Below are 15,524 nucleotides of genomic sequence, written 5' to 3' on the forward strand. Positions count from 1 at the left end.
TTGTACAAGTGCCAGCTTTGTTTCTGTGCATTTGAAGTCGGGGAAGGATCCAAAAATGACACTTAAATATAAATCTTACTGACTGGAGAAGGCTTTCGGGGTAGAGAGAAGTATACCCTTCCCCCACTGCCATCCTGATGATTTTTTTCACGTTTTGGTAGGAAAGAGTTCTCATTTGAAAATGATCCAATGGGATTGCATTGTCTTTCTTGTTGTAATCTTGATATCTGATCCTAATAAAGTAATGTGGAGTGAACCCAGATGGAAACAAAAGTAGTTTTCTCTTTGGTTGACTGCTTTTGTTTGAGTATGAATTCAAAGCTGTTCATTCAACCATGGCATTAAAAATTCTACTGCTTCAAACACCCTGCTCTGAAAAAAAAAATAGTTGATTTATGCAGTTCTAGAGCTTTCTATATTGAAAGTTTGTGTATATGGCTAGTATCTCTGTTTTCTACTTTTTGAATACAGGAGGCTTTGATGGCAGCTGAGATCAGTCAGAAAACTATAAAAAAGCACAAGATTTTGGTAAGTCTGCAAACTTCTATTCAAAACAAAATATCTGATTTCTTTTAGAGTACTATGAGATGCTGCAAATACATTCCCTGTTCCGTGTTGCACCAGACAATAGCTGTTAGGCATACTCTGACTAGCATTCGATTTCCTGGTTTCAGCTGCAGAACAGGAATGTTAGTGCATGAAACATGAAAGGATGTGGATTTTATGAAGGTGCTATTGACATTAAAAAGAATTCCACTTCTCTGACTGCTGATAGGGTTTTTGTTTGCTTTTACTTTTGTGTTAATTTTTTTGTTGTTCAAGTAACACACATTATTACAATATTAGAGATAGAGCATGAGGTGACACATTAGATCTCTAACTTTTACTCTGTATGTGTGACAGGGTTATGGGAGGAGTTTCAAAGGTGTAATTGGACGACCTTTTAAATGCTGTTGAAATTCTGTTGCAGTTTCACACCTAGCTCTCATGTTGCTTTGCAATTCTTATTATTTTACATAGTTAAACTCCTTTTTTCTTGTACAGTTATTTCCTACATTTATAGTTCCTTCAAAGAGCAACAAAGGATATTGATGTTAAAGGCAAAAAACATCTCTAATATTCACTTTTTTTTTCTCAGGATGTTATTTTGTTAATACTGGCACTTGTTTAATACATTGCATTTAAGCACAAAGTATTCAAAGAAATGTTTAATCTTTACCCAGATCATTTCTATAAAATGAATGCAGAATATCCATCCGTACTTTTTAAAAATTCATTTCTTCTTACGTTGTCTAGAATTTGAGCTAAGACCTAACGGTATGTGATTACCTATGAAGAATTTGCATGATTTAGCTATTTTGTGACCCTTGCAAAAGATACAGTGATTTCTTGAGAGTTAGCTTGACAGTAAATTAAGAAAAACAACAAGGTATACTTTTCTCTTGGTTTGCAAAAATTTCCTTCCTAGAATGAAATTCATCGTGGGCATATACAAGCATATTTGATGAGTGCTATTGTGAAACCCGCAGAAACTGTTAATGGAAAAAAATAAAAGTCGATATGAAGCTCTAAGTGAAGGCTTAGGAGTACAGGGATTTAAAACTAATCATGCTCTCACTGTGTGCTAATGATTGGACCAACAATACCCTACTTGTACCACCTGACAAGTGTTGTGGCTGTCTTGGGTTGTTTTTTGACTGCAGTTATAATCACCACCACTCTGCACCTCCTGAGCAGAGTGCAAGAGTTCTGTACAGCTGCAGGTTCTACAGACCCTTTCCTTATTCTGCCTTCTCTGCTCACTGGGATACTGACACACAGGAGAGAGAGGCTGCCAGCAATTTTCATTTTTGATAATGTTGAAGTTGAAAATCAGAGCTTGTTTGTGTAGCGGAATGAGAATACAATCTGGAGTGTGTGTGTTTTTTCCAACTTCCAAACAGATTGACTGGTAGAAGCTATTAGATTCCATTCATATAATTTTTTGCTCAGTAGTGTCTGATTTTGATTAAAAAGATTATACTGTGCCTGAGAAGACCTTCCGTTATCTGAGCAGAAAATAACAACTTCCTTACTTTATAGCTCTCTTTGTAGTTTGAAACAACACGATTTGAGTGAAATGATTCTTAAGTTATACAGTGACTACACTAGTCTATATTGACCTTAATGCTAGCATTGGGGTTAGAACAGAAGGCATGCTGTCAAAGTTCTGGTATTAAGTGCCTACCAAATTATTTTGCAGCTGAAATGTCTGATAAAACTCTTAAGAAGTTGAATTTAATGTGCAGTTATATATCATAGTCTTGAAAAATTATCAGTAATTCCTTTACTTTATGAAGCAGCCCTAGGACTTATATTCTCAACCAGGATTTTTGTCTGTTGCAAGCTTCATGTTAACAGAGAAGATTTTTCACACAGTGGTTGATATTCTTATTTTTGAGATAACCAGTCAGCTATGTGTGTTGAACAATCTTTAGCATATAGAGGTGGTACAGTCTTCCTAGTGTCAGTGAGATTATGAAAATGATGTAAAAGCATCTTAATTTAAGTTCTTGGGGGATCTAGGCAAATATTTTGTGTTGACTGGTGTGTTCTGTGGGCCCTACATCTAAAGTAAAACTGAGAATTTCCATGTGGGGACTGGTGCTTGGACATAATGACAGTGACCATAGCTGAGATGGTATTTACTGTAGCACTTGACTTCCAAACTTTTAGAACTAATTACTTATTTTTATGCCCTTTAGGACATAGGTTTAGCCTATATAAATCACCTAGTGGAGAAAGGAGAACATGACCTGGCTGCTCGGTATCGTGTTTAAAATTTTCTTTGCTGGCTAAAGAGTTTCTGTGAGAAATAGTGAGAGTAATTACTGATTCTGAAGTACGTTGTGCTGTTGATTTTCTGTGTGTTCTGGAGTTTCTGAAGTTCAAAAACATACAGACATACAGACATACTCCTGTGTCCTTTATTTTCTTGCCTGTAGTGACCTGAAAGTTATTGGAATTTTTCTTAAGTTTAATTGAAATTGAAACATTGATATTTTAGAAAGTAACCTGTGATTTTTTCAAAATTACACTAAACTTTCTACATTGAGGTTTCCTTTAGATGTTGATAACCTTATTACTGCATCAGTGCATTTGAGACGATCAGAAGATAGCTTGTGGTTCCAAATTTTTTGGTGTAACCAAAAAGACAAATTTGGTTACCTAAAGGATAAGCAATTGCCTAAGATTTGTATTTTAATAGGTATGCATGTGTATGTATATCTTTAAGTGCTTAATTTTATTCTGTGAATGAAGTTTTTAAATCTCTAATACAACGCTAATCAATCAAGGTGAATGCATAGTAAGCTGTCAAGTGTGATGAAATTGCTTGACACAGTGCTTGCCAAAATTAGTGAAATTTGAGAGTCTGATAGGGAAAAGAAAGGAATCCTTGCAGTAATGCTCTTGCATTTGTGTTATTCTGTGTATGAACTTTTGTTCTTCCCTCTTTCATTTTCCTCCCAGAAAGTGCCAGAAAATTCTTGGCAAAAACACAGAACTCTGGGAATTTGAAGTATACAAGTTTAAAGAAATAGGTCAACTTAAGGTAAGTTTTTTTGTGTATCTCAACTGAAGTAATTGGCATGCTCTATTTCCTTCATGTTTTGAGCAAGTATCTAAAGAACTGACATTTAATGACTAATGTGGTAGCACAAGACACTGCCTTTGAAATTCCTGCGCCAGATCCTCAGTTGTACAGTTGTCACTCAGGTTGATAGGTGTATGTTAACGAGCCTCCAAACAGAGTTGGAGGCAGAGATTACCCTAGGTAGTCAGCTACCTATTTTTAACTTGTTGACAGCCCACAAGTAAAAGACCCACCCCCAGGGCCTTTACTTTCACAGATGCTTACAGTTAAATACATCATTCCCATTTCGTTTTCACTTCCTTCAAGTATGTCCTCAAAAATCTCTTTTACACAGAAAAGCCTTTGTGAATGCCAGCCTTTCCTGAAAATCCAAGACCCTTACAGCAGAGCCACAGCTTTAATTTTCAAAAAATAGTTAAATAGCAAAGTAATTCAGGGGAAAATTATAGAATCATAGAATGTGTTGAGTTGGAAGGGACCTCAAAGATCATCTAGTTCCAAATCATTGCTGTGGCCAGGGCTACCAAGCACTAAATCAGGCACTAGACCAGGTAACCCAAGGCCCCATTCAGTCTGGCCTTGAACGCCTCCAGGGATAAGACAGCCTATTCCAGTACCTCACTGCCCTCCCACTGAACAGTTTCCCCCTACATATAATCAGAAACATCTAATCAGAAAATCCCCTCTTATGGTTTAAAATCATTCCTCTTTGTCCTGTCACTATCTACCCTTGTAAGAAGTTGCTTTCCCTTCTTTTTACAAGTACTGGAAGTCTTGTAAAGTCTTTCTTACAAGTACTGGAAGCAGTGAGGTCTCCCTGGAGCCTTTTCTGGTCCAGGCCTTTTCTTTTCCTTTCTTTTTTCCTCTTTCCTCTTTTTTTTTTTCCTTCTTTTTCTTTGCAAAAAGTTTCCCATTTAAAATGTATTCCTTCTCATATTAGTGTTTTGGCTTTTTAGCCAGAATAGTTAAAGGAAATAGGTTACCAGTTTCACTGTGGAAGAGTGTATGAGTTAAAGAAAAACAAAACAGCCATTTGAAACATTTCTTCAGAGATACGGATCCTACTGCACGTTTTAAAACTTGATTCCTTATACAACTGTAAGCTGATTTTTCTCAATAAAGGACCTTTGATCCTGCTCTTTTACTGCTAATTAAGTAGGAACACTGCCAGCTATCCACAGGTTTTCTTTATCTGGAAAGCTAAGTTTCAGGCACACAGGATGTAAATAAGAAACTTTACATAATCTCTGTGATCCTGTCAAACTGTCTTTTCTGCAGTCAGAATGGGCTCTTGACTCTTTTCTTGATGATTTCTTTGCTGATGACACCAAGCTGAGTGGTGCAGTTGAAGCAGTGGAAGGAAGGGATGCCATTCAGAGGGACCTCAACAGATGTGAAAGGTGGGCCTGAGTGAACCTGATGAGGTTCAGCACGGCAAAGTGCAAGGTTTTGCACTTGGGCCAGAGGAATCCAAGGCATCTGTACTTGAGAGCAGCCCTGCAGAGAAGGACCTGGGGCTTCTGATGGATGAAGAACTTAACATGAGCCAGCAGCATGCTCATGCAGATGGGAAAGCAAATGGTATCCTGGGCTCCATCAAGAGAGGGGTGGCCAGCAGGAACAGGGAGGCCATTGTCCCTCTCTATTCTACTCTTGTGAGGCCCCATCTGGAGTACTGAGTCTAGGTCTGGAGCCCCCCGTACCAGAAAGACAGAGAACTGTAGAAGAGGTTCCGGAGGAGAGCCATGAGGATGAGGTTGTTCGAGGGCTGGAGCAGCTCCCCTACTTTTGTGTTTTTGTGGTTTTGATGTCAGTATTCCACATCAGAATATGATGCTGGGAGTTAAGGAGTTAATGCTGTGGCGGAGAAGGAAGGAAGAAGGGTGGAGCTTCAGACAGGATACCAGCCTCTCTCTCTGAGGTTCTTGAGCACCCTGCAGCTAGCTGTCTGTGCTAGAAAGCAGCAGAGAGGGAGCAAGGCATACTGGCACCCTACAGGCAGCCAAGGGAGATGTAATCATTAAAAACTGTTGAGTTTTGAGGGTTGTATCAGCTGTCTTTTCCCATTCCTCATCTCTGCTCCAGGAGACTGTCACGCTCCAATATTAAGGAGGGAGATGAGGTTCTTAGATTATGTGTATACCCAGCATGAGATTAAGAAGCAACGGTTCAAATGTTGGTCCAATCAGTTTATTACCAATATTAACCACGGAGATGGGGAAGGCGGACAATGTTAAGGGTGATGGGGTAGGGAAGGCGAGCGATAAAGATATGAAGGAAGCAAGGATTTGTACAACGTGGGGAAAGTCACCAGCCAGGATCCTAGGGGCACTCCAGTTGCAAGCGGCTCCGACAGTCCAAGGCAGAAGAACAGGGGTGGCAGAAGCGGGGAGAACAGCAGCAGCGACGGGCAGCCTTGAGCAGCAAGCAGCTGTCCTGGAGAAGCGGCACTGGGTCAGCACAGGAGAAGCAGCACGGGGAAAGTCCAGGAACAGCGTCAGTCAGCACCGGAGAAGCAGCGAGCAGTGATCAGCTCGTGAGGGTTCAGATGGTAGAACACCTCGAAGGAGCGGCGAGGTCCAGGAGAAAGCAGCATGTCTCAGGCAGCAGGCCCAGGAGGGAGTTCAGCAGCAGGGATCAGCTCATGAGGTTTCTGATGGAAGAACACCAACCAACAACCACAACAACAACATCAACAAAACCACAATCTCATGGTGGTCGATCCCTCTTTTATCCTCCATTTCTCTTGCCTATTTGGCAAATCCCATGCTAGAGTGCCAGGCAAGCTTCTCCTGAGATGGCTGTCTCCCCACGGAGATGAGTACCACACAAAAGAGTGTTAAGCGGCCACTGAGCTGCAGCTTATCTCTTTCGTTGCCCAAGGACATGCCCATCTGCTTGTCCCTTAGACAAAGGATTTCACAACCCTTGCCCAGGACTAGCTTGGACATGTTCGGACATGTTCATCAGCAAACTTTGAGCATTGGTATAAAATATTAGTCTCTTACAGAGTCCAAGAAGGTGGCACCTCTTCTGCCCTGATCCCAGTGGAGACAGATGGGGAGAAGAGGGCATCCTCTGGGCAGCCAGACTGGGACAAAAGGAAGATCTATTGGAGGGCCTGTGAGGTCTCTGGGGTTGGGTCTTGGCCTGAGAATTGGCCTGTGGATGAGAAAGCCAATTAGAGATTGCAGTCCTCAGCCTTCTCCCTCCATGGCCACAGAGCAGGTGGTTGAAATTGAAGCCAGGCCCTCCATTACAGTGCAGAAAGAGTAGCTAGATATAAGCCATGCCTCTAGATGTAGTTTGGACAGAGTCAATGTCTGCAGTTTCTGGAATCAGTGTTTTAGGGAGCTTAGGGGCAGGGATTCCGGTGTGCAGGTGGATAGAGATGTGCTGGTGGCTGTCCACCATCAGTTGACCCCTGTGTACCTCAGGCGGCATGGAAGTGTTTGGATCCTGCCATCAGGTGAGGAGGAAAGAGAGGTGTTTGTTTCCTGTGCAGTGACTAAACTCTAAATCATGTGCCAAGAGAATTGGCAGACTGTTGTTGAACTAATATCTGAGCCAGTTGTATTCCTGTTTCTGGTGGTGACTTGCTGTGCCTGTGCTAACATGGTACCAGATGATCTGGGTTTACCCTGTGCTAGAAATGATGACAAAAGACGAGCAGTCTGTCCTGTCTCACACTTTCCCTGATAGGAAGCCAGCTACCGTGATGATATGTGTTTAATGTTAGATCCTCAGTTAATAAATTGCCTTGGGATATAAGACTATATACTGCTGTCACTGCCAAACCAGTAGAAAACAGTATGCAGTCCCCCTTTAGTAGTGCATGTATGTTTATTTCTGAATTTGATGTCTTCCTATTCAAACTCAATGAGCCAAAAAGGACATATTATTAAGATGTCACAGTGTGCAGTACCTCACTGGTTTTAAGCTGTTTAATTCTGTTCAAAGAGTGAAAATGTTTCAGTGTTATGGTTTTTAGAAATGCGTGGCTTTTGTGTTAGTCACACCAATGCAAGAACAGTCTTGCCTTTTATATGAGTTCTTAGTGGTTCGGTGCGCTCTTTGCCACACAGGAAGATGAAATCACATGCTTCTGTCTTTTTATTTCAATCCAGTAAAGGATTTGAGTGCAGGTACCGGGGAAATTTTGATACGCTGCTTCTTAGTTGTCTTGGTTTTATTTTCTCTGTAGATTCAAGTGTCTGGAATGGGTGTTTTTTTTTTATTGCACTTATGTCATCCAGCAGACTGTAAAATATAAAAATATTTGCACGTTTGCTGTAAAAAAATCTCTTCTAAATTACTGCCTTTCTAAATAGTAGGTTGTTTTCAGATCCCTTGGAAATGGACTTGGGAAAACATAAAGTACAGTATGTTACATCGTTCAGCTTCAAGTTGCAGTTCTAGAAGTTGCCTTTCTTAGTTTAATATTGCAATTCCGTGCAAGTTTTCCCAGGTTACTAAGGGTACCTGAACTGAGTTTAGCCAGATGTAAGTTCTTGTAATGCTTGGTTTGTACTGGTTGTATTACTGGTTGTCATTCTCTGGAGTTACTTGTGCATATCAAAAGCAAATTTTCTTAAAGATTTTTCCCTTTGTCTACAAGCTGTTGCCTGAAACCTGATGGTTGCAGTATTGCAGCTGTGGGTTTAGGGTTTTTTGTGTGTGCTGTATTAAAACATCCTACTTAGCTATCAAAGGCTGCATTTTGATATCTTAGCAGTTCTTAGTTCTTCATCTGAATTGTTACGACAGTTTCAAAATCTTAGAGCCTTGAGGCAGACTGCTCCTCTCCTGCTCTAGCAATGGTACCCTGATGGAGTCTTGAGATCATGTGTGAATCACTACAGCGTTAGGTCCAGGGCTCCAACTTAAGCAGCTGAGGAAGATGGATTTGATGGAGGAAGTCAAACTGTGAATGCTGTTGATTGTGGCATGGGAGATATGCTCCATGCTGTTGATTCTGCTGTGGTGGCAGTGACTTTCAGCGGGGGTGCGGGATGATCAGGTGGCAGCAGGAATGTTTTAATGACCAGAATGTTGGCTTGAGGACACTTCAAAGACTTCACCTGACTTGGTGGGCTTAGTGCTGAGCAGCATTATCCAGACAGCCTGTTTCATCTCAAAAATATCCTCTGAGGAATACGTATCTGTAGTTTGGGCTTATTGGTGAGATGTTTTAGGCTGTCTCATGTCACCTTCTATATGTGATTTCCGGTGTATACCCAGCCTTTATTGATCAGAAGTCTGAAAGCATGTGTGAAGAAGAAAGAAGAAAGAAAATGCTTCTGTATGTAGTAGCTTCTTTTCACTTAAAGTCAGTTTCCCTGCATGGCTCAGGAATTGATATAAAGGTATCCCAATTCTGTAGCTTTTTTGTCTGTCTGACCTCACTCTTTAACTACTGCTTAAAGATAAAATAGGAAGAGTTTGTAACCTCCAGCACAGGTTTTAGTTCAGCTTTGTGCCTTGGCTCAAAAATAATTTGGATGCTCTTCTGTCTTTGCTGGGCACAGGAGCCAGACTGCAGGAGGTGGTTGTGATTTCCCTTTGAAGCAGTGGGACTTGGGGCCAGAGTGGTTTCCTTCCAGCGTTCCTCTGGCCCCACTTGAAGAGGCAGCTGGCTCTGCTTGTCAGAAGCTGAAGCAAAGCCTTTCCAATGAAGCTGTTTGCTTAGGAGGAGGTAGGAAAGCAGAAAGGGGCTGTGAGAGTAGCAGTTTGGGAATCTCCTCTTCTCTGAGTCTTCGTCCAACTCGCTTTCTTTGTGGCTGGAAGAGGGATTTTTACGTGGGCTCAGGCATTTGGTTCCCTGGGGCAGCTGGCAGAGCTGTGCACCAAGGTAGCTGTTAAATTCTGTGACAGATGGTGAGAGCTGGTGTTGGCAGCACACTGCACTTCAAAGTCAAATACTGGGAGAATTTGTTGTGAATAGTCACTGTAAAACCACACCAACCTATGTTGTAGTGTAATGTTATTTTTTCTGCTTTGTTCAATCAGCCTCGGTAATGAAAAGCTTCTCAACGTGTCTTGTTAGTGGGCAACAGGCAATGTCTCTGAGTGCTTGGAGGAATTTCATTGGTACTGGGCTTTCAGCTATAAACCTCACAATCCCACCATGGCTAGTAGTGGTAGGTTTTGTTTTGTCAGGCTGTAATAACCTTGGCCTCTTTTTATGTGAAATAATAGTGCTAATAAGAAGCTGTGCTGAAATTCCATGGCATGAGCTGATTAATTCTGGCAGATTCCTAACTGCCAGCATGCAGTTTCTTAACACCTTCTATAGAGCAACAGATCACACTCATTCAGAATTTCCTTGGAGAGGTATATTCTCAAATTAATTTTTATTTGGGTATGTAAAAGCAGCTAGTGAAGCAAAACTCTTCAGAACTGTAATGGCTTCACACTAAGTCACAAATTAAAGGTAAGCATTTTTCAGCTAATGAGTGCACATACTTTTTTTTTACAGTATATAATGGAAAGACTAGGCAAAATAGATTTTGAAAACTTTGCTTTTCTGAGGGGGCTTTTGTGTATGTTTTATTTTCTGATGACTGCCAGTCGGTAGTCACACCTTGGTAAATCCAGTTTCCCATTCCAGCTAGTGTCTTACCACTATCTATTGAAAATTCTTTTGGGTAAGTTAAATGATTCCAATGTGTGCTGTCCTAAAGCAAGTAATATTAGGATACTGCTTACAAGTAAAGAGTGTGCAGTGCTTCCAGAATTCATTAAGAGCCATGCTTCATGTGTGGCTTTGTTGTTTGTTTCCCAACTCTTTTTTCTGTCATGAAATTACTGGTATGTTATATATCGTACCCCTTCTTATTCTTTGTTCGTTTTGTTCCTACAGGCAATTAGTCGTTACTTGCCCAGACGGGATCCAGTTTTGAAACCTCTTATCTATGAGATGGTCCTGCATGAGTTTTTGGAGAGTGACTATGAGGTACTACAGCCATACATGTCTACATGTAGTAGCAGCTGCAAGCAAAACACTCTCAGCAATGTAGAATTCCAGTAACCGATTCTCCATTGTGTTCAAACAGGTTGTCGATGAACAGTTCCATGATAGCAAAAAAAGGACAAATTTTGTTTGTTTTCAGAAGAATAAGTAAAATGTTTCTCAGAGAACACAGATATTTTGGGATTGTTTACTTACTAGGAATACTGTTCTTTTTAGTTTCTTAATATAAGACAAGTAGTCCACCTGCTTCACAAAGCAAGCAACATGTGAAAGAGACCCAGCTTCATGAATCTTGATAGCATTGCCCTAAGAAGGAAAATCTATATACTGTGCGTGTTTTTTGTGGGCATGTAAAAGTGGCTTAGAGGTGAAGCACAGCATGTATCATCTCAGGGGCTTAGCTGGGGCTTTGATGTTTTGAAATGTTCCTTAGGCGGTTCTTTCTGTTTCTGTTACAATCTCTTATACTTTTAGGGGTTTGCAACCCTGATAAAAGAGTGGCCTGGAGATCTCTACAACAACACAATCATAGTTCAAGCTGTAGTAGATCACCTGAAGAAAGATCCACAAAATAGGACGTTGCTAAGAACACTTGCAGAACTGTAAGTACAGTTTAAAACTATCACAGAAAGTGTGCTTGAGATAGGATTCGGGAGGTTATAAATATTTGCCTAACTCTCTTAACAGAAATACTTGCTGTGCTGCAGTGTTGCAGTATATGAAAGCAAAGAGTTTAGTATGATACTGGATTTGCTACTTCTCTTTCCAAAATAAATAGCAAACATTTCTCTGTGTGCTGCCTGAGGAAGCCTTTTTTGTGAAGAGGAAAATAATGGGGAGATAAACTGTTTTTTTCCTCCTCTATTTCAAAAGTAGTATATTTAGGTTTACTGCATGGCTGGAAATATGTGACTAGAAAACGTGTTAAAGCTGATCTGGTTCTAAAGTACTTCTTACAAGCATACAGTTTTTCAGTTTTCTCAGCCTCATGCCCATCTATATTAAGTTATTTCCATACACCCTCTTTGAAGAAGGCAGAGCTACCGTCTACCTCTCTGTTACTGTCTGTCCCAAAGTTTTTAGAGAATGATACGGTTAATTTTTTGTTTTTTGTTTTTTATGTTATTTTGCTCTGAAGCAGGTTTCAGATAACTTCCAAAATAAGAAAAGCTAATTTTCATGTAGCTTTCCCTGTGATTTGAAAACAGGGGGTAGTGAAAATGGAGGAACCACAGAACACAGACTGTTAAATAAATGAAGTTGCACAGTGCTATTCCTAATCAAGAAAGATATTCAAATATTCCTAAAATCAATTCTCATGTGTTTTGTTGTGTTTTTTTTTTCCCTCAAAATTATAACATTGCTTTTTGCCAGGTATACTTATGATCAGCGCTATGGCAGAGCCCTGGAAATTTACCTAACTCTGAGGCACAAGGATGTCTTCCAGCTGATCCACAAGCACAATCTTTTCAGTTCCATCAAAGATAAAATTGTTCTGCTCATGGATTTTGATTCAGAGGTATGGTGCTTTTAATGATTTTTTATTCACTTTCAGCTAGAGATATCCTAACAAATGAAAAATAAATGAGTTTAAAGATAGCAGTGAGGCACAGAGTATTTTTACTGTGCCTGGATACATTCTGAGATAAGGAGATATTTATCGAGGCTGCATAGTAATTGGTCCAAGGATGAAATTTTTTCTTTTATATTTCCATTTGAGTATTACTCACAGGGAGAAGAGTGCCAGATCTGAGATCATTTTCTTGGTAAACTTTTGCAATGATATTTTTCTGCATTTCTCATCAAATCACACTGCTAATGAGCCAAATAAAGTAAGCAGTTAATTTATTGTGAGGTAAATTTGAAATTTATTTTCCACTTCTTTTCTTTGTAATTGATTGCTCTTGTTTCTGAAAGTTTGCAAAGTATTAACTTAAATCTCAAAAATCAATTAGTATGCATATGGTGCTGAGTTCAGTCATTCTTTCCAGTCGTCTAAAACCTCAGCAAATGAGCTTTAGTATGGGTGCTAGGAAAAGAATCTGTTTGGTCCTTGGGGAAACATTCTCTATGATCCTTGGGAGAAAACCAAGTAGATTGTCTGGTTTTGTGCAGCTGTTTCAGCACTGGAGCTAAAATATGGAGCCATCTATATCAGAGATGAGCATCTTTGGTATGCCCCTTCTAAAGAGTGTATGAAAAATAGTGTATTATTCTTTTGAAATAAATAAGTTATATCAAGCATCTGTGATTTTATTTTTTCATTGTGAACCAAAATTTGATCTTGTATATCCTGGTGACCACTCTTGTTTACATGATCTTGGCTGCTCCTTGTTACAGGAGCAGTATGCAGATAAGGCTGGAGGAATCCAATTGTAAGGCAAATTGAGCTGTGTGTTTCCTATACAGCCATCACCTGCAGCTGACTTTTGCATGAGGACAAATAGTGTTTCTACAGCATTTGCCAATGGCCTTCTTTGACCCATTATTCAATGGGCATACTTTACCTGTAGTGTAAGTGCACAGTATTGATTACTGTCAGTGTGTAAACTTTGGAGAGGTATTCTGGAAGAGTACACTATGTGTTTACCGGTAAAGTTCTGCTGTTGAAGAATGCTGTTGTTATGCAAACTGCTGTCTGAATTAATGCTGCTGAAAAGAGTAAGTCTGCAGTGTCCATCTGACACCCATCAGTGAACAAGCATAATGCTGCAATCAAGAATGACAAAATGTGTGTACCTATTTCTTACCTGGATTTTCTTTCTTTACTTTAGAAAGCAGTAGACATGCTTTTGGATAATGAAGATAAAATTTCTGTGAGTATGACAAGTTCATGATATGGTGATCCAGTGCTGCTTCCATTTTCCTTCCTGCTTTCAATCCTGTGAATGTGATGTTCACACAGGTTTGCTGATCTCTTGGTTTTTATTTCCTTTCTTGCAGATTGACAGAGTTGTCGAAGAGCTGGAAAACAGACCTGAACTACAGCATGTGGTAAAGACTTCTATATCCTACAAGCTTCACTTTGAGTCACATAAGATGTCTGCAGGACACATCTCTTATAGATTACATCTCCTTTGAGGACAGGCTGAGAGCTGGGGCTCTTCAGCCTGGAGAAGTCCATGAGGTGATCTGATAGCAGCCTTTCAATATCTGAAGGGAGCTACAAAAGAGAAGGGGACAGACTCTTCAGCAGGGTCTGTGGTGATAGAACAAGGGGAATGGTTTCAAGCTGAGAGAATGTAAATATAGGTTAGATATAAAGGAAAAAAAATACAGTGAGTTGGTAATGTACTTGGTAATGTACTGCTTATTGGTTAACATCCTCTGAGGTGTTCTTTATTTGCATTGCAGATGCTTATCCTCTCTGGTCAGATCCTTCTTGCTTGCTTCTCACTTCCTTTTTCCATACATAGAAGTGGGGTTGGATGTTGGCTACAACTTCAAAACACATTTTATTGTTCCATAAAGACAGTGAGCTGCTTATCTTTGTAGAGCCATAACTTCCATACACTGCAGGACTGTTCGGTTTTGTGCAGAATTACAATACATCAGAACGACTGTGGCTCCAAATTGCTATTCTGAGAGCAGCTCTTCAGTTGGAGCATGCTGTTGGTAGAATGCTTAACATGTACCTGTGATCTTGGGCTGCATTAGGGAGGGAAGTTTTAACTTGCTGCTGTGTACTGGTTGGGGCTCAAGGCATCGATTGATCTGCTGGAGGAAGTGAGTTTATGAGTTAGAGATCTGATTATAGCAAACAACTCTATGAAATAGTGTGCAGCCTGCAGCTGAAGATCTTTACGAAGATGATGCCCTCAGTTTATGGAGGGCATGCATTTGTTTCAAAGCGTGGAGTCTGTTTCTCTTGTATACAAGCAACCCTCCAGATTATTCTTGTCTTGTTCTTGCTCATACAGAGAGAGTGGACTTCACCTCTTTATTTATAGTATGAGTACTTCGGTTTAAATGTTCATAATCTATACTTAATCCATAGTGGTCAAGCATATCTAGATAAATAAATGTTTCATTTGACATATTTCTCCAAAGTTTTCCATACTATTCAAAATCCATGAAGGTTAAAGGACATTTACTCAAAGTTTGCTAAAATCCTGTTTTACAGAGTTAATAATGGAGAATGATCTGGTAAGAGTACTTAAGAAAAAAAAAAAATGAGTCTTTTGAACCAGGATTTAATCTTTGTGCCTTTTAGTATGTGTTAGTACATTGCTGAGGAAATTATGAGGAGTTTTTTATGCAGTCCAAATAATGTTATGAAAGAGTTTCTGAATTCCATTTCTTCTTTTGATTCTTAGTATTTGCACAAGCTTTTCAAAAGAGACCACCACAAAGGACAAAAGTATCATGAAAAACAGATCAGTCTTTATGCTGAATATGATCGTCCAAATTTACTACCATTTCTTAGAGACAGCACACACTGTCCACTAGAGAAGGTAAGCCCTGCCAGGCATAAATTGAAGTGATGGATTTTTATGTCTGTTGCTTCTAGGATTGTATGTTTGTAAATATGTGTGGTACTGCCCTCTGCTGCCAAAAGGAGGAATCCTTTGGCTTTGTGATCATTACCACAGAAGTGATTCACTTGCATCTGGAGAGACAGAAGGACTTTGATACTATACTTTTGCTAGGAGTCTGGGAAATCTACAGAGTATTGTGTTGCCATCTTTTTTATCCTTTTAACATTTCCCCCTCCTTACTTTTTTTTTAATCAAATATAAAATGATGTTCATGTTTTGTTTTAAACATTTCTGATTTAAAGTGATTGGAATGGTCATTTGAATTTTACTCTTCATTTGGGTCACTATTTTCTTGGACGTGATTTTGCCGTTAAGGCCTAATCTGCTCAGCCAATCTGAAAGTTTGCCTCTCTGTGTGCAGGTGTAGAGATGACACTTG

General features: G+C 39.8%; 1 protein-coding gene across 3 annotated transcripts in view; it reads left to right on the top strand.

The window, feature by feature from the left end:
* The window catches only part of VPS41 (VPS41 subunit of HOPS complex), a 93,859-nt gene that overhangs the window by 66,296 nt on the left and 12,039 nt on the right, over positions 1 to 15,524 (top strand). For all 3 annotated transcript variants that reach the window (XM_065753493.1, XM_065753496.1, XM_065753494.1), the window contains 9 exons: positions 472 to 528; positions 2,745 to 2,806; positions 3,511 to 3,592; positions 10,497 to 10,589; positions 11,082 to 11,209; positions 11,982 to 12,126; positions 13,382 to 13,423; positions 13,551 to 13,601; positions 14,924 to 15,061. In XM_065753493.1, coding sequence (XP_065609565.1) covers positions 472 to 528; positions 2,745 to 2,806; positions 3,511 to 3,592; positions 10,497 to 10,589; positions 11,082 to 11,209; positions 11,982 to 12,126; positions 13,382 to 13,423; positions 13,551 to 13,601; positions 14,924 to 15,061 — 798 coding nt within the window. The remainder of the gene's footprint in view (positions 1 to 471; positions 529 to 2,744; positions 2,807 to 3,510; positions 3,593 to 10,496; positions 10,590 to 11,081; positions 11,210 to 11,981; positions 12,127 to 13,381; positions 13,424 to 13,550; positions 13,602 to 14,923; positions 15,062 to 15,524) is intronic.

This window comes from Cyrtonyx montezumae, unplaced genomic scaffold (genome assembly GCF_038088225.1).
Source record: "Cyrtonyx montezumae isolate F1298 unplaced genomic scaffold, pur_monq_1.0 scaffold_8, whole genome shotgun sequence".
NCBI lineage: Eukaryota > Metazoa > Chordata > Aves > Galliformes > Odontophoridae > Cyrtonyx > Cyrtonyx montezumae.